The sequence below is a fragment of the Rhinoraja longicauda genome, chromosome 2 (genome assembly GCF_053455715.1).
Source record: "Rhinoraja longicauda isolate Sanriku21f chromosome 2, sRhiLon1.1, whole genome shotgun sequence".
Lineage (NCBI taxonomy): Eukaryota > Metazoa > Chordata > Chondrichthyes > Rajiformes > Arhynchobatidae > Rhinoraja > Rhinoraja longicauda.
In genome coordinates this window covers 51,982,778-52,007,569 of record NC_135954.1, presented here as the reverse complement: position 1 = coordinate 52,007,569, position 24,792 = coordinate 51,982,778, and the positions used below count along the sequence as shown (strand labels likewise).

General features: G+C 43.8%; 1 protein-coding gene across 1 annotated transcript; it reads left to right on the top strand.

The window, feature by feature from the left end:
* Nucleotides 1-11,927: 11,927 nt before the first annotated feature.
* Nucleotides 11,928-20,135, top strand: LOC144609609 (C-C chemokine receptor type 2-like). The gene is made up of 2 exons (XM_078428111.1): nucleotides 11,928-12,095; nucleotides 19,071-20,135. Exon 2 carries the CDS (start codon nucleotides 19,089-19,091, stop codon nucleotides 20,133-20,135), a length of 1,047 nt encoding a protein of 348 aa, XP_078284237.1. The 5' UTR covers nucleotides 11,928-12,095; nucleotides 19,071-19,088.
* The last annotated feature ends 4,657 nt before the right edge of the window (nucleotides 20,136-24,792 follow it).

Sequence of the window (24,792 nt, the reverse complement as noted above, 5' to 3'; positions counted from 1 at the left end):
CCCTAATGGGAGTTATCTATAGGCCCCCAAACAGTAGCCTCGACATAGGGTGCAAGTTGAATCAGGAGATAAAATTGGCGTGTCACAAATGTAATGCTACGGTGGTTATGGGAGATTTCAACATGCAGGTAGACTGGGAAAATCAGGTTGGAAATGGACCCTAGGAAAGAGAGTTTGTAGAGTGCCTTCGAGATGGATTCTTAGAACAGCTACTGGAGCCTACCAGGGAGAAGGCAATTCTGGATTTAGTGTTGTGTAATGATCCTGATCTGATAAGGGGACTAGAGGTAAAAGAGCCATTAGGAGGCAGTGATCACAACATGATAAGTTTTACTCTGCAAATGGAAAGGCAGAAGGGAAAATCGGAAGTGTCAGTATTACAGTATAGCAAAGGGGATTACAGAGGCATGAGGCAGGAGCTGGCCAAAATTGACTGGAAGGAGGCCCTAGCAGGGAAGACGGTAGAACATCAATGGCAGGTATTCCTGGGAATAATGCAGAGGTTGCAGGATCAATTTATCCCAAAGAGGCGGAAAGACTCTAAGGGGAGTAAGAGACACCTGTGGCTGACAAGGGAAGTCAAGGACAGCATAAAAAATTAAGGAGAGGAAGTATAACATAGCAAAGAGAAGTGGGAAGACAGAGGATTGGGACTCTTTTAAAGAGCAACAAAAGTTAACTAAAAAGGCAATACGGGGAGAAAAGATGAGATACGAGGGTAAACTAGCCAATAATATAAAGGAGGATAGCAAAAGTTTTTTTAGGTACGTGAAGAGGAAAAAAATAGTCAAGGCAAATGTGGGTCCCTTGAAGACAGAAGCAGGGGAATTTATTATGGGGAACAAAGAAATGGCAGACGAGTTAAACCGTTACTTTGGATCTGTCTTTACTGAGGAAGATACACACAATCTCCCAAATGTTCTAGGGGCCGGAGAACCTAGGGTGATGGAGGAACTGAAGGAAATCCACATTAGGCAGGAAATGGTTTTGGGTAGACTGATGGAACTGAAGGCTGATAAATCCCCAGGGCCTGATGGTCTGCATCCCAGGGTACTTAAGGAGGTGGCTCTAGAAATAGTGGAAGCATTGGAGATTATTTTTCAATGTTCTATAGATTCAGGATCAGTTCCTGTGGATTGGAGGATAGCAAATGTTATCCCACTTTTTAAGAAAGGAGGGAGAGAGAAAACGGGTAATTATAGACCATTTAGTCTGACATCAGTGGTGGGGAAGATGCTGGAGTCAATTATCAAAGACGAAATTGCTGAGCATTTGGATAGCAGTAACAGGATCATTCCGAGTCAGCATGGATTTACGAAGGGGAAATCATGCTTGACAAATCTACTGGAATTTTTTGAGGATGTAACTAGGAAAATTGACAGGGGAGAGTCGGTGGATGTGGTGTACCTCGACTTTCAGAAAGCCTTCGACAAGGTCCCACATAGGAGATTAGTGGGCAAAATTAGAGCACATGGTATTGGGGGTAGGGTACTGACATGGATAGAAAATTGGTTGACAGACAGAAAGCAAAGAGTGGGGATAAATGGGTCCCGTTCGGAATGGCAGCCAGTGACCAGTGGAGTACCGCAAGGTTCGGTGCTGGGACCCCAGCTATTTACGATATACATTAATGACTTAGATGAATGGGGTACTGATTGAGAATGATGGCGGCGCGCACGGACGCAGCGGCTCACAGCTCTCCCTTTCGGTGCGTTTTATGTGTGTTATCTGTGTTATGTCTGTTAGTCAATTTTAGTCATGCAAACCAGGCTATTCAGGCAAATCCTACCTACAACCGAAAGGATCTTCTGATCATAGGATTCCAGTGCAATCGGGACCTTGTGCGCGAATTTCCACACCCGCGAAATATACTGGAAGAGATAGCCAGGACACCGGGCGCTCCGTGGATAGTTGTCGGCGCGAACAGGCGTCGCAGGCGGAGGAGAAACAGGAAGCAAAAGCGAGGATGCCGGTCCGGTATACTTGCCAAGCTAAAGAGACAGCCACACAAACCACCGCTACCCAGCATGTTTCTCACCAACGCCAGATCCATCATCAACAAAATGGACGAACTAAAACTACAGATATCAGCAAACAAACTCGTGGAGGACTGTTGCATTCTCCTAGTAACAGAGACATGGCTTCATCCACTTATCCCAGACGGAGCCATTGAGCTAGCCGGGCGTACAGCGTTTCGTTGGGACAGAAACATCGACTCCGGTAAGAGCAAAGGGGGGGGGTTATGCATTTACGTGCACAACAACTGGTGCACTAACATCCAAATCATAGATAGCCACTGTTCTCCTGATCTGGAGTCCCTAACAGTTAAATACAGGCCTTTTTACCTTCCTCGCGAATTTACAGGGGTTATAGTAACAGCAGTCTACATCCCACCGAATGCTAACGCTAGCACAGCTTTAGGCTACCTGCTCGGTGCAATAAACTCACAACAGAGCACATATCCAGAAGCAGCCCACATCATAGCCGGGGACTTCAATCATGCAGACCTAAAGTCAGTTCTCCCAAAACTTGAACAACACATAAGATGTGCTACCAGGGGGAAAAACACACTAGACAAGGTTTATTCAAACATTAAGAAGGGTTTCAGGTCAGCACCACTACCACACCTGGGGCAGTCAGATCACCTGTCCATATTCCTAACTCCAGCATACACCCCACTCAGGAGGAAAGCTCCAGTCACCATAAAGACTGTTAAGACATGGCCTGAAGGAGCTTCCTCGCAGCTGCAGGATTGCTTCGAAAGGACCAACTGGGATATTTTTGAGGATCAGGACTTGGAGGAGTACACATCAACTGTACTTTGCTACATCCAAAACTGTGTTGACAATGTCACCGTCGACAAACGCATCCGGTTGTATCCCAATCAGAAACCCTGGATGACAAAGGATGTCAGGTCTCTCCTCAAGGACCGTAACACCGCCTTCAGGACTAGTGATAGAGCTCTATACAGTGCTGCTAGAACCAACCTGAAGAGAGGCATCAAGGATGCCAAAGCGTCCTACAAGAGGAAGATTGAGGACCACTTTACCAACAATGACCCACGGCGGGTATGGCAAGGCATCCAGCACATCACCAACTACAAGACCAGCAACCGCACGACTGCCGACGGCGACGCCTCGCTGGCAGAGGAACTTAACTGTTTCTTTGCTCGATTCGAGGTGAAAGCTACAGTGGCAGACATAACACCCTCTCCAGCACCTGACAGCAACACCTTCACTGTGCAGGAGTATGATGTTAAGCGCGTGCTCAGAGCAGTGAATCCCAGGAAAGCTGCAGGCCCCGATGGTGTGACGGGCAGAGTGCTGAGGGAATGTGCAGACCAATTATCTGAGGTCTTCACAAAAATCTTCAACCTGTCCCTTTTAAAATCCACCATCCCTCCCTGCCTGAAGTCCGCCACAATCATCCCACTGCCGAAAAAGTCTGTCATCAGCGGCCTTAACGACTACCGTCCGGTAGCACTCACACCGGTCATCACAAAGTGCTTCGAGAGACTGGTCCTCCAGCACATCAAAGCCAGCCTCCCACCCACCTTCGACCCACACCAGTTTGCCTACAGAGCAAATAGGTCTACAGGGGATGCCATCGACACTGCTCTTCACACTGCACTGACCCACCTTGAACACCAGGGGAGCTATGTGAGGATGCTCTTCCTCGACTTCAGCTCTGCCTTTAACACGGTCATCCCGAGCAGACTGGTCACCAAACTTTCCGACCTTGGATTTTCCCAAACCATCTGCCAATGGATCAAGGACTTCCTGACCAACCGCCCCCAGACCGTCAAAATAGGCCCTCACCTCTCCTCCACCATTACACTGAGCACCGGCTCACCACAGGGCTGTGTGTTGAGCCCCATCCTTTACTCCCTCTACACTCACGACTGCGCCCCCACCCATCCCACCAACACCATCATCAAGTTCGCGGATGACACGACTGTGGTTGGACTCATCTCAGGAGGAGATGAGACAGCCTATAGGGATGAAATCCAAAGGCTGGCAGCATGGTGTTCAGTGAACAATCTGGTCCTGAACTCCTCCAAAACAAAGGAACTTATAATTGACTTTAGAAAAACCAGTGTAGAATACGACCCACTCTACATCAATGGGGTCTGTGTGGAAAGGGTACCCGCTTTCAGGTTCCTGGGTACGCACATCGCAGAGGATCTTACCTGGTCTACCAACACCATCACCACAGTAAAGAAGGCACAGCAGAGACTCCACTTCCTGAGGATCCTCAGGAAAACCAACCTGCAGGAGAAGCTCATGTTGTCCTTCTATCGCTGCTCCATCGAGAGTGTGCTGGCATACTGTATAACCACATGGTACGCCAGCTGCTCAGAAAAGGACAGGAAGGCCCTTCAGAGGGTCATCACGACGGCCCAGAAGATCATCGGCTGCTCACTGCCCTCCCTGGAGCACCTGTTCAGCCTACGCTGCCTCAGTAGAGCAGGCAAAATAATAAAAGATCCATCCCACCCCGGCCACCGTCTGTTTGTTCATCTGCCCTCTGGTCGACGTTTCAGGTCGATCAAATCCCGAACAAACAGACTTAAGAACAGTTTTTACCCCAGGGCCATACGAGAACTGAACACTACCTTTGCACCAGGCAACAGCGTTAAAAAATCTTGTACTTAATATAATTGTATTTATGTATTTATTTGTTTTTGCATTTATTGCATATATGTTTGTACGCACCGTCAGGATTGGCTATTTTTTAATTTCGTTGTACTCGTTGCAATGACAATAAATGAATATTATTATTATTATTATTATTAAAAGTACCATTAGCAAATTTGCAGATGATACTAAGCTGGGGGGTAGTGTGAATTGTGTGGAAGATGCAATAAGGCTGCAGGGTGACTTGGACAGGTTGTGTGAGTGGGAGGATACATGGCAGATGCAGTTTAATGTAGATAAGTGTGAGGTTATTCACTTTGGAAGTAAGAATAGAAAGGCAGATTATTATCTGAATGGTGTCAAGTTAGGAAGAGGGGATGTTCAACGAGATCTGGGTGTCCTAGTGCATCAGTCACTGAAAGGAAGCATGCAGGTACAGCAGGCAGTGAAGAAAGCCAATGGAATGTTGGCCTTCGTAACAAGAGGAGTTGAGTATAGGAGCAAAGAGGTCCTTCTACAGTTGTACCGGGCCCTGGTGAGACCGCACCTGGAGTACTGTGTGCAGTTTTGGTCTCCAAATTTGAGGAAGGATATTCTTGCTATTGAGGGCATGCAGCGTAGGTTCACTAGGTTAATTCCCGGAATGGCGGAACTGTCGTATGTTGAAAGGCTGGAGCAATTAGGCTTGTATACACTGGAATTTAGAAAGATGAGAGGGGATCTTATTGAAACATATAAGATAATTAGGGGATTGGACACATTAGAGGCAGGAAACATGTTCCCAATGTTGGGGGAGTCCAGAACAAGGGGCCACAGTTTAAGAATAAGGGGTAGGCCATTTAGAACGGAGATGAGGAAGAACTTTTTCAGTCAGAGAGTGGTGAAGGTGTGGAATTCTCTGCCTCAGAAGGCAGTGGAGGCCAGTTCGTTGGATGCTTTCAAGAGAGAGCTGGATAGAGCTCTTAAGGATAGCGGAGTGAGGGGGTATGGGGAGAAGGCTGGAACGGGGTACTGATTGAGAGTGATCAGCCATGATCACATTGAATGGCGGTGCTGGCTCGAAGGGCTGAATGGCCTACTCCTGCACCTATTGTCTATTGTCTATTGTCTATTGTCTAGATAGGGTAGATAGTCCAGGGTAAAAATGTCAAATACTAGAGGGCATAGCTTGATGGTAAAAGCAGGAAAACTTAGAAGGAAGATGTGTATGGCAATTTTTATACACTGAGAGTAGTAAATGTTTGGAAGGTGGTGGAAACAGATATAGTGATATTTAGAGGCATTTGGAGAGGTGGATGAACATGTAGGGGACAGAGGGTTATGGATCATGTGCAGGCAAATGGGATTATTTTAAATTGGGCATTTTTAACAGCACAGACATCGAGGCGCCATAAGGTTTATTCCTCCACTGTATTGCACCATGTTCTCAAGTTAACACTTCAGGTCAATAATCTCTCACGAGAACTGGGAGAAGTGACTAATTAATGGATGGGCAAGCTTTGCAAGTGAAGGAAGGTGGACATGGAGGGAAATTAGTGGTAATAGGATGAAGAAGTAGATGATGTGACCCTGATGCTCTCCCCATCCCAGCCATTTTATTTATTAACCTGAACAGAGCAGGCAGACCCCTTCTCTAACATATGTAGGAATAAGCTTCATTGTGCACTAATTGCAATTCTAATTCTGGTCAGAGCGGAGAAAATTCTGCTTCCTGATCGATAAAGACAGGCAGAAAAAGATTCCGAACCAGAAGAGAACATTTATTTTGTTTTGGATGGAACTACAGATGATGGTTTACACTGAAGATAGATACAAAATGCTGGAGTAAAGCAGCCGGTCAGACAGCATCTCTGGAGAAAAGGAATAGGTGATGTTTCAGGTCGAGGCCCTTCTTCAGACCCTTATTTGTTTATTTTATGTTTCCTTGCAGTACCTTCTTAGTGAATCTTCTTAAGTGAAAATCAATGATATCTTGCAAAACAAACTCCCCTTGAGCTACTATTAAGCAACCAGTCTCATCTGTATATCCAGTTATCCCACTACTCTGACAACACCAACTACTGCCCAAGTTCACACTCAGTTCACAAGCTCACAATATACATTAATGACTTGGATGAAGGGATTAAAAGCACCATTAGCAAATTTGCAGATGATACAAAGCTGGGTGGTAGTGTGAACTGTGAGGAAGATGCTATGAGGTTGCAGAGTGACTTGGACAGGTTGTGTGAGTGGGCGGATGCATGGCAGATGCAGTTTAATGTGGATAAGTGTGAGGTTATCCACTTTGGTGGTAGGAATAACAGTATAACAGAGCTTTATTTGTCGTTCGGTACCGAAGTACCGAACGAAACTACATAGCAGTCATAGAAAAAAAAAGAACACAAGACACATAACCCCAACACAAACGTCCATCACAGTGACTCCAAACACCCCCTCACTGTGATGGAGGCAATAAAACTTCCACTCTCTTCCCCACGCCCACGGACAGACAGCTCGTCCCCGACCGACCCGCACAGTCCCCGCACCGGGCGCTGAAACGTCCCGCGGCCGAACCGGGCGATGAAAGGCCCGCGACCAAGCCTTGCGCAGCTAAGTCCCGTGGTCGGGCGATGTCAAGTCCGCAGTTGAGCCGCACCAGCGATGAAAAGCCCCGCAGTCGAGCTGCACCGGGCGATGTTAAGCCCCGCAGCCGAGCTGCACCGGGTGATGTTAAGCCCCGCAGCCGAACTGCACCGGGCACTGTTAAGCCCCGCAGCCGAGCTGCAGTGGGCGATGTTAAGTCCAGCAGCCAAGCCGCACCGGGATGTAAAGTCCAGCGGCCAAGCTGCACCGGGATGTAAAGTCCAGCGGCCAAGCCGCACCGGGTGATGTAAAGTCCAGCGGCCAAGCCGCACCGGGTGATGTAAAGTCCAGCGGCCAAGCTGCACCGGGATGTAAAGTCCAGCGGCCGAGCCGCAGCGGGCGATGTTAGGCCCCGCAGCCGAGCCGCACCCCGCGCCGTGAGGAAGAGAAAAGTTCCCCCCCCCCCCCACCCACCCACACCACCACCCCCTCCCACACATACACAACCAAAAAAATATATATAAAAACCATCCCAACACCGACACACAACAAAAAAAAGACGGACAGACTGCTAGTCAGCCGCTGCCGTTAGGCGCCGCCACGTGATAGGAAGGCAGAGTATTATCTGAATGGTGTCAAGTTAGGAACAGGGGACGTACAACGAGATCTGGGTGTCCTAGTGCATCAGTCACTGAAAGGAAGCATGCAGGTACAGCAGACAGTGAAGAAAGCCAATGGAATATTGGCCTTCATAACAAGAGGAGTTGAGTATAGGAGCAAAGAGGTCCTTCTGCAGTTGTACAGGGCCCTAGTGAGACCGCACCTGGAATACTGTGTGCAGTTTTGGTCTCCAAATTTGAGGAAGGGTATTCTTGCTATTGAGGGCTTGCATCGTAGGTTTACTAGGTTAATTCCATGAATGGCAGGACTTTCATATGTTGAAAGAATGGAGCGACTAGGCTTGTATACACTGGAATTTAGAAGGATGAGAGGAGATCTTATCGAAACGTATAAGATTATTAAGGGGTTGGATACGTTAGAGGCAGGAAACATGTTCCCAATGTTGGGGGAGTCCAGAACAAGGGGCCACAGTTTAAGAATAATGGGTAGCGCAGCGGTAGAGTTGCTGCTTTACAGCGAATGCAGCGCCGGAGACTCAGGTTCGATCCTGACTACGGGTGCCGCACTGTAAGGAGTTTGTACGCTCTCCCCGTGACCTGCGTGGGTTTTCTCCGAGATCTTCGGTTTCCTCCCACACTCCAAAGACGTACAGGTATGTAGGTTAATTGGCTGGGTAAATGTAAAAATTGTCCCTAGTGGGTGTAGGATAGTGTTAATGTACGGGGATCGCTGGGCGGTACGGACTTGGTGGGCCGAAAAGGCCTGTTTCTGGCTGTATATATATATGATATGATTTAGAACTGAGATGAGGAAAAACCTTTTCAGTCAGAGAGTTGTGAATCTGTGGAATTCTCTGCCTCAGAAGGCAGTGGAGGCCAATTCTCTGAATGCATTCAAGAGAGAGCTGGATAGAGCTCTTAAGGATAGTGGAGTCAGGGGGTATGGGGAGAAGGCAGGAACGGGGTACTGATTGAGAATGATCAGCCATGATCACATTGAATGGCGGTGCTGGCTCGAAGGGCCGAATTGTCTCCTCCTGCACCTATTGTCTATTGTTACAGTTCCTCAGTAAGAGTTAATAGCATCAAACTAAATGAGAGCAAATAATTCTAATTCCAAAACCAGTTAAGAACCTGTTATTTTGAATCAGTTGCTCTTTTCAGAAGTGGATGGAAAGTGCAACTTCTGTCGTGCGTTTGGTGGTTAAAAAAAGCACAAGTGAATCCATAGGTGAAACTATATAGGAAGAAGAGATTTCTCTTTTGAAATATTTGCAGTTCTGCTCAAAGGAATGCTATAGAAGAGGTAATGTTGAGTCTCTTTCTTTAACAATTGTAATTATATTTACTGTATAACTTTCAAACGAGTCGTTGCTAATTTGCAAATGTTTGTAATGTATTTGTAATGTACATAAATAGTAGCTGATTGTTGACCTGAGCAGATAAAAATATGGTTTTGTTTATTCACTGCCATAGGTGTTTCTGGAGAGTGTGTAGAGTTTATCCACAAATCTGGTTATGATATAAAAATTTATCACTTAATATTTAATATGGAAGCACAGTAAAATGTGTTGTGCATGGCACTGTATGTGATTGGTCAATTGAGATAATTAAAAATAAGTTTTGCATGAATATTGCCAGTTGTACCAGCATCTGCCCTAACCTCAGTCATTTCCTCCATAAATCTTGTGGCTTTTTAAGATACTCCTTAAAACCCAATGCTTTCACTGAATTCTTGGCCTAATATCTCCTTATGTGGTGACATTTCCACTCCCTGGGGATGTTCAACTCCCTGGGGGTAGGCAAAAAAATGCTACGGTTAATTAAAATTATTAGCAAATCAAACTCTCATTGCCATAGCTGGCCTCAAAACTCTTCATTATTGGAGAACTTTTTGTAGATATGTAACATGGGGAAATCACTCCTCTACTATCTCCTGTGTCTATGATGAGAAGATAAATCATATTTTTTTAAAGTGTTATTTCTTGATGACGGTAACATCAGTGTTTATGCCTCTTGTTTGAAGAGTGGCTGGTCAGATGCATTGTGTATTTCCCGATACTGTCTGCATCTAAAATCTTTTCAATTCTCCATCTGCCTGTGGCTTTTTCAGCTTCTTGGTGATCAGGATTGGCTTTGAGGCAGGTTTGGATAGTTTGCTGTGGATTGGAGTTGAGGGCATTCACATTGAGGACAGAGTCATTGTTGAGAATTTTTTGAAGTGTTATCTCCGGCTTGCATTGACTTCGGGACTTGGTTGGTCTTGACAGAGCAGAAGCATCCATAAAGAGAAGGATTATCAGCAAACTGCTGGGTCTTTTGCATTATCACATTGGATTTTCGGTTCTTAAATTTATAGATACTCTTGGACCTCTCATTGCGTATGCCGGTACAGGTATTTTTTTTAGATAGGCAGTTGGATATGCAGAGAATGGAGGGATATGGAGCACATGCAGGTAGAAGGAATTGGTTTCATTTAGCACCACGTTCAACACAGACATCGTAGGACACAGGATCTGTTTCTATCCTGTACTGTTCTATTTTCTAAGTTAAAATCATGTCAGATCATGTTTACAATGAGCCCGCGCAATAACGGACTACAGGGGGAGGATAGTGTCCGTTATTGCTGATTGTCCGCTATAACCGATTAAGGGAAGAAAAGCGGCATTGGGAGGAGGAGGGGGTTAAACAAGCAGGAATTCACAGGCTGGAGAGCCGCAGAGCCCCCGGCCCCACATGTGGTGTGCCAGGAATGGGCCTGGTACTCATGCCACCTTCGTGCTGCTCACACTCTTCACCCTCGCAACCGGAAATGCATCACATGGTGCCAGCTCATTGGATAACTGGCAGAGTGGGGCGGGGGAGGGAGGGTGGGTGGGGGTGGTGCAATGGGAACTTCAGTGCACTTTAACCGAAATCCGTGACGCAGAGGTCCACTATTGCAAGTGAAAATCTTCCTTGCTTGAAAGTCTGCTAAAAAAACCAAGACATTAGTGAAATACACAATTCAAAAATAAGTAAATGGTAGTGCAGGAGATGGTCCGTAATGTTCTGTTGCCAAGGTAGGATTAGAGTTGTGCCAGTTGGTCAGGAACCTGATGATTGTAGGAAAACTGTAACAATATTGAAATCTTCCTCAGATAGACACAAAATGCTGGAGTAACTCAACGGAAGAGGCAGGATTTCTGGAGAGAAGGAATGGGTGACGTTTCAGCTTGAGACCTTTCTTTTGACTGCGAGTTAGGGGAGAGGGAGACTAGAGATATGAAAGTGTAAGGTGTGAAAACAACTTCCTGCAATATATCAAAAGAAAAACCATCATCAGGGTTCTTCTCAACTGCTTCCAATACTGCAGCATATTGAATGCATATTGAATGCATATTGAATGCATATTGAATGGCTCGAAGGGCTGAATGGCCTACTCCTGCACCTATTTTCTATGTTTCTATGATTCTGTTCATCCAGAGACACATTGGAGAATTGTGTGCCTGATCCATAGAAATAAAGTGCACATCGTCAACCTCCATTATGACCATATTTGACCTCCGAACATTCTTTGGCTTGCTCATTTAAGAGGAACTGTAGAACAAATCATTCAAAATTGGTTGCTAGTAGAAATTTATTTCCATCTTATAGTTGTAATTAGTCCCCGACAGTTGCAATTTCAATGCACACTGGTGTTAACCAGGTATCAAAGGTATCAAAAAATGCTGGAGTAACTCAGCAGGTCAGGCAGCATCTAGGAGAGGGAATGGGTGACGTTTCGGGTTGAGACACTTCTTCAGACTGGTGTTCTTCTTGTGTTCTTCCACGGCTGCAACATCTCCCAATAATTTCCACAGTCCTTCTTACCATATTGCGGTGCCATATTACACACATTGCATCCAATTTAAGCCTTTAAACTACGGCACACAAATGGACCTATAGTGCATTCAGAGGCTGGGTTCCAAGTCATCATCTTTTTAATTGAAGAACATTAAAGTATGGACCTTCCAGTTAACAAATTTGCACAGTAAAAGTCCTCTGTCTATCTGGCCCTTTGTAGAATACCATTCTCTGATAACAAAGAAATGTGAATATTCCATTTGTGGATTATGTCTCCAGGTTCACTTCTCGATGAAGTCAGACTTCGATGATGAATTTCCCACCATCGCATTCAAGGAGCAAGTTAAACCTTCGACCATCTGAGGAAAAGAGTGCTTGAAACAAAACACAGAGACATCAAACAAAACACAGTTAAAAATCTACAGAGCAGCAGCGATCCCTGTATTTTTTGGTAAGTACACCAAAGCACTGGTGAGTTACTACACATACTACTCACAAAATCCCTCAAAAATAACATCAGCTTCTTCTCTGAGGTCAACATTGAGCCCCTAATAGCAATCAGTCAGCTCTGATGGGCAGCCAGATCATTTGCTATTTCAAACTCTATCGTGGCAAGAGGTTATCAGGTGAAAAGAGAAAAACACTGCAACAATTAAAAGTTGGAATGTTATATTGCAGTTATACAAGACATTGGTGAGGCCACACTTCGAGTATTGTGTTCAGTTTTGGTCACCCTGCTATAGGAAAGATGTCATTAAGCTGGAAAAAGTGCAGAGAAGATTTATGAGGATGTTGTCAGGACTTCATAAGGTCATAGGTGATAGGTGTAGAATCAGGCCATTCGGCCCATCAAGTCTACGCCATTCAATCATAGCCAATCTGTCTCTCCTAACCCCATTCTCCTGCCTTCTCCCCATAACCTCTATCACCTGTACTAATGAAAAATCTGTCTCTGGCTTTAAAAATATCCACTGACTTGGCCTCCACAGCTTTCTGGGGCAAAGAATTCCACAGATTCAACAAGATATGGGGAGAGGTTGAACAGGCTAGGACTTTATTCCTCAGAGTGCAGGAGGTTTAGATGTGATCTTACAGAGGTATATAAAATGTTCATACTTTAATGTTCTTCAGTGCTGGAGAAACTCAGTGGGTCAGGCAGGATCTATGAGAGAATTGTCTGATGACACTTCGGGTCAGGGCCTTTCTTCAGACTGATGGTGTGGTGGTCAGGTATACCAAAGACAAGGTCAGGAGGGGTAAAGCCCGGAAACATAGTAATAACACTCTACCCCCTCTCTATCCCCTCCCCCTACCTCAAAGCGCACACATTTTTTCAACCATCTCCCACCACCCCAGTCACCCTGCTCTTTTTCCATCCGTACACTCATCTCCCCGAATCCTCCATTCCACTTTCATCCCCCCTCTTTATCCCCTTCTTGTCCCGTTTCACTTATATTCCTCTCTCTGGCTTTATATTTCAGTCCTCTCTTTCCGTATCTGACACACTTTTGTCTCTTCCACCTCTGTCACTTGTCCACCCAACTGCCATTCAGCCACCATCCTGGAGAGTTTGCATGTTCTCTTTGTGTCCATGTGGATTTTCTTCAATTGCTCCAGTTTTGTCTTACATCCCAAACTAATGCAACTTGGTAGGTTCATTGTATGTTGTCACTATTGTCCAATGAGAACATTAGGGCAACATACAATAGAATCTGGAGAGAGTTTATAGGAATGTAGGGAGAACAAAAAAAAGATTAAAGAGGATTAGTGTAAATGATGATAGTTGTTGATAGGCATGGACTCCTGGGCTGAGGTCCTTTTTCATGCTATAGCCTTCAACAAAGTCCTGTGAAATGTTGTAAACATTGGCATCTCAGCATTGATTCCTGCTGCATTCCCTTGTCACTGATTTCCAACCTGAAAATAATAATCTTATCCTTACTGGGTCCTGAAGAAGGGTCCCGATCTGAAACATCATCTTTCCATTCCTTCCAGATGCTGCCTGACTAGCTGAGTTCTTCTCGCATTTTTTAGATTGCTGTTTATCCTATCCCTACTTGCTACTTCCTGTCTGTTCGCCAATAATCTTTTCATGCCAACATGATTTCTCCAATGAAATGGCTGGAAAGTGGATTTGAAGAATGTCAGAGCAGTCATGATCCTATTGAATGATTATTTGGGCTAGAAGAGTGAATAGCTTTCTCATAGAGTCACTGAGTCATACAGCATGGAAACAGGAAACTCCGGCCCAACTTGTCCATGACAACCAAGATGCCCAACCAAGATCTCCCATAACTTATGTTCACACTGTTTGTGGTCTATGATGGTTTGGACTTTCGCATTGTCATCTTTTTTTTCTTCCCCTTATTTTCTTCCTTGTTTGGTTATAAATTATCATCAGAAGGAAAGGAAATAAACAAAAAATATATAAGCCTAGAGAAAATAACAATAGAGAGGCAATAACATTCATGGTATCTCTCTTTGTGATTGTACGATTGAGAGCAAATGAGAGCACTGCTTAGACCCACTCATGCACAGATGGGACTGATCTACTGAATTCTTCTTCTATACCCAAGGCACAGAAAGCTAAAGAAATTAGTAACTAAGGTCATCAAGAGAAAAGTAGCAGTAATTTCGAAAGCCACCCATTCCATGACAAAATGGCAAATCACTGTTGAAAAGGTTTTAATGATCTTACAGCAAAAGTAAAGAGAAGAAAATATATAATTTTCTCTCTCATTTTGAACTTTCTAAGGTCAATATACTGATCACTCTCACTTTGTAAATTACATTGGAATCCATCATTAATGACATGTATTAATTTCTGATAGGACCCGAGACCCAGTGGCCTGTTTTTATGGGTCGTTTTTCAAAAAATATGATTAAATAAGGCAAGTTTCCAAAGGTTGTCTCCTTAAGATGGTTAATGATTAAAGAAGGTACTCAAAGAATGGCTTAACAAAGACTGGATTTGGAAGTATTCAAATGGAGATTGAAAATAGAAAACTTCGAGAACATTGAGTTGAACTGTGTACCTTGAATGGCTCACATTTATTTTACTAAGTGCCGATTATCAGCATATTGACCTCAGATGGACAAGATCATAAGTGAGGTGGAAATGAAGAAGTAAATTTGGCAAGTCTCATATAATAACTGTCTTCACCATGGCATTCAAACCTTTGTCACGCTGGTATGCCATTCTATTGTGAGAGAGGTGGCAATTCAAAGCACTGTTGCTCACATCCTCACAATTTCAATTACATTTTTCTCTGACCTCAGCTTAGTCATTCATTTCAGAATTTTGAGGTATCCCTCTCGAAATGTTCATGCAATTTGATCCAAAGAGTGTCTGGAACTGGTCTGAGACAGCTGTGATCTCATACTGCCATGGAGTGCACCCTGTATGTACTAAAAAGTACGTGAGAGTGTGCATTGTGAGTGCTTGATGCAAAATTCATTGCAGTTTAAAATGTAACCAATAGATGGAGCTAGAAGCATCTGGATTAAAACATGAAGTGCTGGAGTAACTGAGCAGGCCAGGCAACATCTCTGGTGGACATGAATAAACAATGTGATCTGCAACATTGTCTATCCATCTTCTCCAGAGATGCTACCTGACCCACTGAGTTACTCCAGCACTTTGTGTTTTACTCAAGATTCCAGTATCTGCAATTCCTTGTGTCTTTAGTATCAGGGTTAACTGCTTGAGAGCAGCTGCTGCCTGAAGGTCAAGAGGTTTTAACACTATTATTTCATGCTATTATTTATTGTCATGTTGCACTGCAGGGGAGGCTGTGGGCTGTGAACCAATATTCAAATTAATTGGCCTATTACAATGATGAATGACAAATTACCCAGTGCTTGAAAGTTGTTTCCTGCCACAGCTCTAATTCTCTAATTTTCCCATGAAAACTCAAGAACAACATGTTTATCAACATATAAACTTCCTGTGGTAAGTGTGATCAGGTTTAGGAGATGGGAAATATACATTGCTGGTCAGTTCTCTACATCATTTTTGTCCCCAAGAAAATGACTTTCAGCTCTGTACCATCACTTGTTGATGATAGTTTTATTCTGGTTCTACCCCTAGCAACATTATCATTGCCATTATCGATTTCAAGACCAGCAAGCCAAAAGGCTGTGAAGTATCTTCCACATGTTTCAAAATTACAGCACAATCACAACGCAATTAAACAGAATGCTTTTATGAGGACTAACTGAAGCAAATAATAATATATTTCAGAGGAAGCTAGAAAAGTGAAAAATATTAATGAAAAGGAGTGTTAGTTCATTGTTAAGGGTGGTTTTTGTACTGTAGATTTATGCAATCCTTCATTACCTTCTTGCCTTCCTGCGGCACGGTGGCGCAGCGGCAGAGTTGCTGCCTTACAGCGAATGCAGCGCCGGAGACTCAGGTTCGATTCTGACTACGGGCGCCGTCTGTACGGAGTTTGTATGTTCTCCCCGTGACCTGCGTGGGTTTTCTCCGAGATCTTCGGTTTCCTCCCACACTCCAAAGACGTACAGGTATGTAGGTTAATTGGCTGGGTAAATGTAAAAAATTGTCCCTAGTGGGTGTAGGGCTAGTGTTGGTGTGCGGGGAACGCCGGGCGGCGCGGACCCGGTGGGCCGAAAGGCCTGTTTCTGCACTGTATCTCTAAATCTAAAAAATCTAAATCTCACCACCTTGTGCAGCCTAACCGGCAGCCTCTTACTGTGTCTCATTCTGATGAAGTTGGTTCACAGGCTCTTGCATTTTGACAGACTCCATTAGTACCACAGTTGAATGTCTCACAATAAAACTTATTTGGGGGGAAAGAGGAAAGAGCAATGAGTGCTGATGAATGGTGTGAACCATGGGTTTATATTATTTGACATTCAGTTTGCCACCTGTCTATCAAAGAGCAACAACAACTGCAATTCATACCTTTTGACAAATTCTCAGCAACCTTGTGAATCTACATATGAAGTCCGAAGTACCTTCCTCCAGCAAATCCTATGGTATACTGGAGGGGAGGGGGTGTGAGAGTGGAGGTGGGGGGAAGTGGGGGTGGTGGGGAGAGGTAGAGTGTCGGTGGGGGGGAAGGAGGAGTAGGGGAGGAAGGGGAGGGGTGAGGGGGGGGGAGTGGGGGATAAGGGGGATTGAGTGGGTGAGGGGAGGGAGTGAGGGAAGGGAGGGGGGTATGGGGGAAGGGGAGGGGGAAGGGGGGTTGGGGGGTAATGGGGGTGGGTGGTGGTGTGGCGAGGGGATTGGAAGTGGGGGTGGGGGGGAGTGGTGTGAGGGGGAGTGGGGGTGGGGGGAGTGGAGGGGGAGGGGAGGGAGAGGGTGGGAGTGGAGGGGGGAGGGGAGAGGGGAATGAGGTGGTTGTAGCGGTGGAAGGGAAGGGGGTGAGGGGGGAGTGGGTGGGGGGAGGGGAGGATGAGGGGGGGTGGAGTGGGTGAGGGGGAGGAGGGGGGATAAGGGGTTTGAGGGGGGATTGAGTGGGTGAGTGTGGGGGAGGGGAGGGTGCTGGACCAATGTAGGAGAGGCTTTGGGTCCACGGCTCGCTCTGGCTGCAGGGCTGGTGGCACGGGGATGAGGTGAGTGGCACCCTCTCCCCTTCCCTGTCCCCCCTTGCCCGCACACGGCCCCGGGGGACACTCCCCTCCCAGCAACGGTCTTCATCAGTTGGAGAGGGTCGCCGGGCCCGCAGGATCATCAGTTTGGGGAGGAATGCCCCAGGAGAGGCCCTGCAGGAGAGACTTGGAGCCAACGGGTCCACCTCAGTCTAGTATCTTACTGAAAGTCTCATTTTGTATATATATATATATATATATTTACACGAGACACGATAGCGCAACAATTTTAGGGGCACCTTACTCACCATTCGCCTATGGTGTGCAGTATCAAGTTTTGTTATATTTTTTAAGTAATTCACTTTATAAACTTTAATAACTTTATAGCGCAGTGCGCTCCCACTTGCCGGGCCCGGCAGCCGTGCCTGCGCTGGGGGAGGGTTGCCGGGCCCGGTATCCACGCGTGCGCACTTGGGAGAGGTTGCCAGGCCCGCCGGCGGTGCGCCTGCGCAGCAGCGCCGTGAGGACTGGCACCCGTCCCGGCTTCCCCACGCCTGACCTTCCTCCCATGGTGCAGCCCGACGGCAGAGAGAAGGTCAAAGAAGATGGCCACCAGCAGGATGAACATGGGACAGTGCCTTGCGGCCGCTCTCCTGCTGCTGGCCGCCGCAATGGCCGCCCAGGGCCGTGGTGAGTGGCTTCCCTATTGGCTGCTTTCTGACCAACCAATTGTTCAAGCGCTTTTGATTGCAACATGTGTCTTAATTTAGTTCAACAAAGAAACTGACAAGTTACTAAAAAACCTTCAGATTTAAAATCCTACCCAACATTACCACAAAATTAATTTTGCTCCGCATGCTTTTGGAATATTCAGCTGTGTTTTCTGAATAATTATACAAATCAACATGATGAAGCAAGTATTACGACCATAGAGTTAGGAACAAGTGTTTTTGCACTTCCTGGCTTCCAAAAAGGATTTTATTGTGAAATTAAATGAACACAACCCTTTTGTTGGGTAATTTATGCAAATTGTGAATGGGACGCCTACTCTTTGATGATGTCTTGTAAGGCAGTTATTCATCAAATCATTCTGGTTAAGTGGTACCTTGGGATTGAGGGATCCTGGTCTTCAGCATCCTGAGGTGATTGATGAGGCCAAATTGAGACTCTTCCACACTTGGGGCAGGATGTGGCTGATACAACATGCAGGTGAGTAGTTCATATGGTGTACACTCCTCTCCCCTCCCCCCTCCATTTGAAACGCTTTTTCTTTCTCCACTTTCAGCGGGTACAGGGCATGGGTTTTGGAGAGAGAGAAAATGGGTTTTGGATGGTGCAATTTTTCAAGAAACCCTTGTGCTTTCCTTTGGTTAGTATTTGATAACTCAAAGTCTAGAGATTGAACATCTTTGTAGCTGTCATTCTAATAAACAGGCCCCATGAATGAGTCCCACTGAATTTACCAGTGGACTAAATGCATGTGTAGAACAAGCTCTACGTCATAAAACATGATTGTGCTGTGACAAGATTGTTTAAGGGACAGCTACAATGCATACAATTTTCAGGTGGAAGACACTGATATTATAACAGAATAAATGGTTCTTTGTATTGAACATTTTCATTGTTGTGATTCAGTATGTTGTACAGTTCATTATCAGTACAGTTGCATTTCAGTATGTTGTACAGTTCAGTATCAGTACAGTTGCATTTCGGGGATCCTTGATTATCATCTGCCTTTTAAAAGACATTTTGTGAAGATTTAATCAGGTGAAAATGGCAGAGGAAGAATTTCATGAAAACAACACATTGTAAATAAACTAAAGAGCAATGCATGTATAAATTACTTCAACTACATATTTTTGATAAACAGATTCCTTTTGATCTGCCAATGATGAATACCACAATGGATTATGATGGATATGAATATCCCTGCAATAAAGACAACTTCAACAAATTTGGAGAACTTGTGATGCCTATCTTTTATTCACTAGTACTATTGCTTAGTTTACTTGGAAATGGACTGGTTTTGATGATACTGATAAAGTATGAATATCTAAAATCAATAACAAATATATTCATTCTTAATCTTGCCATTTCAGATTTGCTCTCTGCTATTAGCCTTCCCTTCTGGGCAGTGCACCATTCAAATGGATGGATCTTTGGAAATGTAATGTGCAAAATAATGAGTGGCATATTTTATGTTGGCTTTTACAGTGGTATAATGTTCCTGACATTGATGACAATTGATCGCTATCTTGCAGTTGTTCATGCAGTAACTGCTGTGAGGTCCAGAAAAGTTTGCTATGCAATGATAACAAGCATGGTTGTCTGGCTAGTTAGTATAATAGCAACCATCCCTGATTTTTACTTTTCCAAGGAGCTTGAAGATACTGAGGGTCAATATATTTGTGACAATTTTTACCCAACAGATAATATAGCTACATGGAAACTATTAAAGAATTGTCAACAAAATGTGCTGTTCTTTACCCTTCCATTGATTATCATAGTGTACTGCTATTTTAGGATAATTCAAACAATATTAAAATGTAGAACAGTGCAGAAGCACAGGACTCTGAGAGTAATATTCACCATTGTGGTGGTGTTCTTTTTGTGTTGGGCACCATACAATATTGTGATTTTTTTGAGATCTTTGGAGGAATTCTATATGCTCCGGTCAGGATTGGAATATGATCCGGATTGTGACTATGAGAATCAAATAGATTATGCGGATCTTATCTCTCACAGCATCGTTTATTTCCATTGCTGCCTTAATCCCATTTTTTATGCTTTTGTGGGTGAAAAATTTAGAAGGCACCTCATTTATTTCTGTGGCCACTATATGCCACATAGTCTAATTTGCCACAAGCAGATGTATGTCAGCAAGAATACCAATCTAGAATATTCGGATGGTGACGATACAACAAATAACTGGTAAAAACATAGAACACAGAACAGTGCAGCAGAGGATCAGATCCCTTGGCCCACCAAGTCTGTGTTGATCACCATGCCAATGTAAACTAATCCTATCTGTCCGAATATGTTCCATATCACTTCATTCTTGCCCCTTAATATCTCTGTTCAAATACCTCTTAAACATTGCTATCATATTCTATTACCTATTACCTCCTCTATTATTGCGTTACAGGCACCCACCGTTGTCTGTGTAAACAAACTGTCTTTTAAACTTCACTCCCCTCACCATAAACCTATGCCTTCTAGTATCTGACATTTCCACCTTGAGAAAAAGACTGGCTATCTACCCTATCTCTGCCTCTTATAACTTTATATAATTCTATCAGGTCACCATTCATCCTTCAATGCTCAAGAGAAAAATAATTTGTCCTGCAACCCCACTCAAGACACTCAAACGCAGGCAATATCCTGATAAACCTCTTCTTTACAACCCCCATCCCCCCCAGAGCCTTCCTATCGTGTGGTGCCCAGAACTGCACATAATAGTCCAAACGTGGCCTTACCAAAGTTTTGCAAAACTGCAACATGATTTCCCAACTTTTATATTGAATATAATATTCAATATATTATATTGGATATTATATTCAATGAAAGCAAGCATGCTGCATACCTTCTTTATCACCCTATCCTGTTGTGTGGCCACATTCAACTCTGGATTTGCACCCCAAGATCTCTCTGCATGTTAATGTTCAGAATACTTTCCTCCTGCATTTAGCCTCCCAAGGTGCATCATCTTACTACACTTAAAAGGATTATCTGCATCTGCCATTTCTCCACACAAATTTCCAATTGATCTACAGGTATATCCTGCTTTATTATTTGACAATTTTAGTTTAGTGATAGAGATACAGTGTGGAAACAGGCCCGTCGGCCCACTGAGTCCATGCCCATTCACCATTTCACAAAAGTTCTATGTCATCCCACTAGGGGGAATTTACTGAAGCCAGTTAACCTACAAACCTGCACGTCTTTGGAATGAGGGAGGAAACTGGAGCACCCAGAGAAAACCCACATGGTTGCAGGGGAACTTACAAACTCTGCACAGACAGCATTCATGGACAAGAGGGAGCCCAGGTCTCTGGTGCTGTGAGGCAGCAGATCTATCACTGTGCCACCCAATTTTCCTTACTATCCACAACTTTAAATTTCATGTTCTCTGTCATTTTGTAATCAGACCACCTACATTTTCATCCGATCATTAATATATATATTACGAACAACAAAGGGCACTTTTCATGCGCTGTAATGTTGTTTGTTCTATGTTATCCATGCTTTTCCAAATGAGAGTAAATCCTGTCCATAATATTTTTTTCCAATAACTTCACTCCCACTGATGCAAGTCTTGCCAGTTTATAAATTTCCTGATTTATCCCTGTTGCTCTGCATAAACAAAGGGACAACATTGGCTAATCCATTTTTATGATAACTCATCCATGGCTAAACAAGATACAAAGATCTCTGTCCTGCCCAGCAATCATCTTCCTGCTTCACTCAGTATGCTAGGATAGATTCCATCAGCTCCTGAGGACTTATCCACTTTTCTAGACACCAAACTCCTATTCCTTGTTGATATCAACATTCCTTTGAATATCAACTCCCTAATCTTACCATTCAGGCTCTTCTCCTTCATGAATAATGATGCAAAGGACTTATTTAGGACTTTGCACAGATCCCCTGCCTCCATGTATAAATTACCTTTATTTCTTGAGTCACTTTCTTGCATAGATGCCTTGAGAATGTTTTTAAATCTTTTCTTAAAATACCATATTTGAAGGCCTGTGCAATTTGTGATGCATTTGCTTAATAAATGTGATGACAAGTTTTGAAGTAAAGTAATCGAGATAATTTAAGTGAATGAACAGCAATTCATCAGAAAGGTTTGAAGTATGGGTAGTTCTGCTATCAGGTATGTTTCCATATTGATCAGTCTGAAGAAGGGTCTCGACCCGAAACGTCACCCATTCCTTCTCTCCAGAGATGCTGCCTGTCCCGCTGAGTTACTCCAGCATTTTGTGTCTACTTTCCATTATGCAAAGTGGAAGTCACACAATTGACAAATCAGGGAATACTATTTGTATTAAGTGGTTATAATGTAATTTTGATAGCGTACTAATGAACCACTAAAATTTGCCATTGCAAATTGGCAAGCGATGTAAAAAGCTGCATTGGAAAAAAATGTCATGGGGAGAAAAAATTCCATATAACCCTCCCACAGTAATCAGACATCATTGACACGTCCTGTCAGTTACACTGTGTGGCCATTGAAACTGACAAGAACTGCTTCTATTTGACACTTGTGCAACTGATATAATATGCAGCTTTCAGTATTTTTAAAGTAACAAAAAATAACATAGCTATTAGAAAAGTTTTTTTAAGAACTTGCAGTAAAAAAACGTTATTTTGAGTCAAGAAATGTCTAGCCCCGAATTCCCTTTCCACAATAACCCAATTGTTTTTATAAATGATTGTCTATAACACAACATTTCTTAGGAATGCAACTATTGTGTTATAGCAGAACTACCCAATAACTTACTTATTTTTCATCCTCAGACTGGCTTCTCAGCATAAATGTAGCTTATGTTTCATGCATGATTTACTTATTGATAATTTTGAGTACAAAATGACTTCTTAAACTTATGTAATATGTTCTAGGATTGAGGATTTATGTTACTAATTATTTCTGACAATGTTGAAGATCAGCAAATGAATAAAAAATGTTGAAGATCAGCAAATGAACAAAAAATAAAATAGACTTATTTCTTTCTTGCACAGCTTACCTTGCACTTTAATATTTTTTTATATCGAAACAATCTTCCAGGCAAAGGATCAGCATGTAATCATTTGGAGAAGAGGAATGGTTCAGGGGACCTGTAAAACACCATGGATTAGGTCCTTCTTGGACTGTGAAATATTCCATAACTCACTTATACTCAGTTATAACTCACTATAACTCACTATAACTCAGTTGTAGTTAACTCTGTTATACAGCTTCTTAAGAAAACAGTGAACCCTGCAACCGTAAAGTATTAATTACAGACAACTCATGTTTTATACATGAGACACAAAACAATCAGGCTATAACTGGTTGATTTTAAAGTCTTTATTCGTCAAGAGAAAAAAAAACTGGTTATTCACTTTATTCAGAATTTAAAATACTTACAAAATGATAAAGTGCAAAAAACTCTTCATAAGTTCTCTATACATTCAATAGTGCCATACTCAATAGTGTTCACGCCTATCATTAAACAAAACACCTGACCACTCATGTGACCCAGGGGGTGATATCCCTTCTTATTGTTTGAGGAGTGTCCCCAAGGACTCAACCTGTCAATGTCCAGCAAGAGAAACAAATATTCTTTTGGACACCCTCTGGGTAGAATCTCCCAAACTCAAAGTATATCAAGTTTATATATATTTTAAACACAAAGATGACAATAAGCGATTAATTACAGTTTAAATGGGATGCAAAGACAACAAATCATTAATGGCAGTTTGTTGGCTATAATTATCTACTCAGCTTTAACATTTGTAACTGCCAAGACACCTGTGAATATTCAAACACCTTTTCTGGGACACAGTAATTCATGTGGATATCCAAAAGGCTCCGACACAGAGAACTGGACACCCAACATTACTTCCTCAGCAACTCTTTGGTTTACTCATCCCTTCCCACCCAACCACCCCATCCCCAGTTACTTTCCCCTGCAACCGCAGGAGATGTAACACCTAAAAGAGTCATAGAGTCATACTGAATCCTTCAGCCCAACCTACCCACGTTGACCAACATGCATCCTCTACACTAGTCCCACGTGCCTGTGTTTGGCCAATATCCCTCCAAGTCTTTCCTATCCATGTACCTGTCCAAATGTTTCAATAGACAATAGACAATAGACAATAGACAATAGGTGCAGGAGTAGGCCATTCAGCTCTTCGAGCCAGCACTGCCATTCAATGCGATCATGGCTGATCACTCTCAATCAGTACCCCGTTCCTGCCTTCTCCCCATACCCCCTCACTCCGCTATCCTTAAGAGCTCTATCCAGCTCTCTCTTTAAAGCATCCAACGAACTGGCCTCCACTGCCTTCTGAGGCAGAGAATTCCACACCTTCACCACTCTCTGACTGAAAAAGTTCTTCCTCATCTCCGTTCTAAATGGCCTACCCCTTATTCTTAAACTGTGGCCCCTTGTTCTGGACTCCCCCAACATTGGGAACATGTTTCCTGCCTCTAATGTGTCCAATCCCCTAATTATCTTATATGTTTCAATAAGATCCCCCCTCATCCTTCTAAATTCCAGTGTATACAAGCCCAATCGCTCCAGCCTTTCAACATACGACAGTCCCGCCATTCCGGGAATTAACCTAGTGAACCTACACTGCACGCCCTCCATAGCAAGAATATCCTTCCTCAAATTTGGAGACCAAAACTGCACACAGTACTCCAGGTGCGGTGTGCAGTTTTGGTCTCCAAATTTGAGATGTTGTGATAGTGCCTACCTCAACTAGCACTTGTAGCAGCCCCTTCTATATACCTGGCACTCTTGGTGTAAAACAGTTGCCCCTCAGGTTCCTATAAAACCTCCCCCCCCCCCCCCCCCCCCCCCTCACCTTAAATCTAT

What these genes read in the sequence shown, in the direction of transcription:
- LOC144609609 (XM_078428111.1), top strand. Translation starts at nt 19,089, where the DNA reads ATGATGAATACCACAATGGATTATGATGGATATGAATATCCCTGCAAT.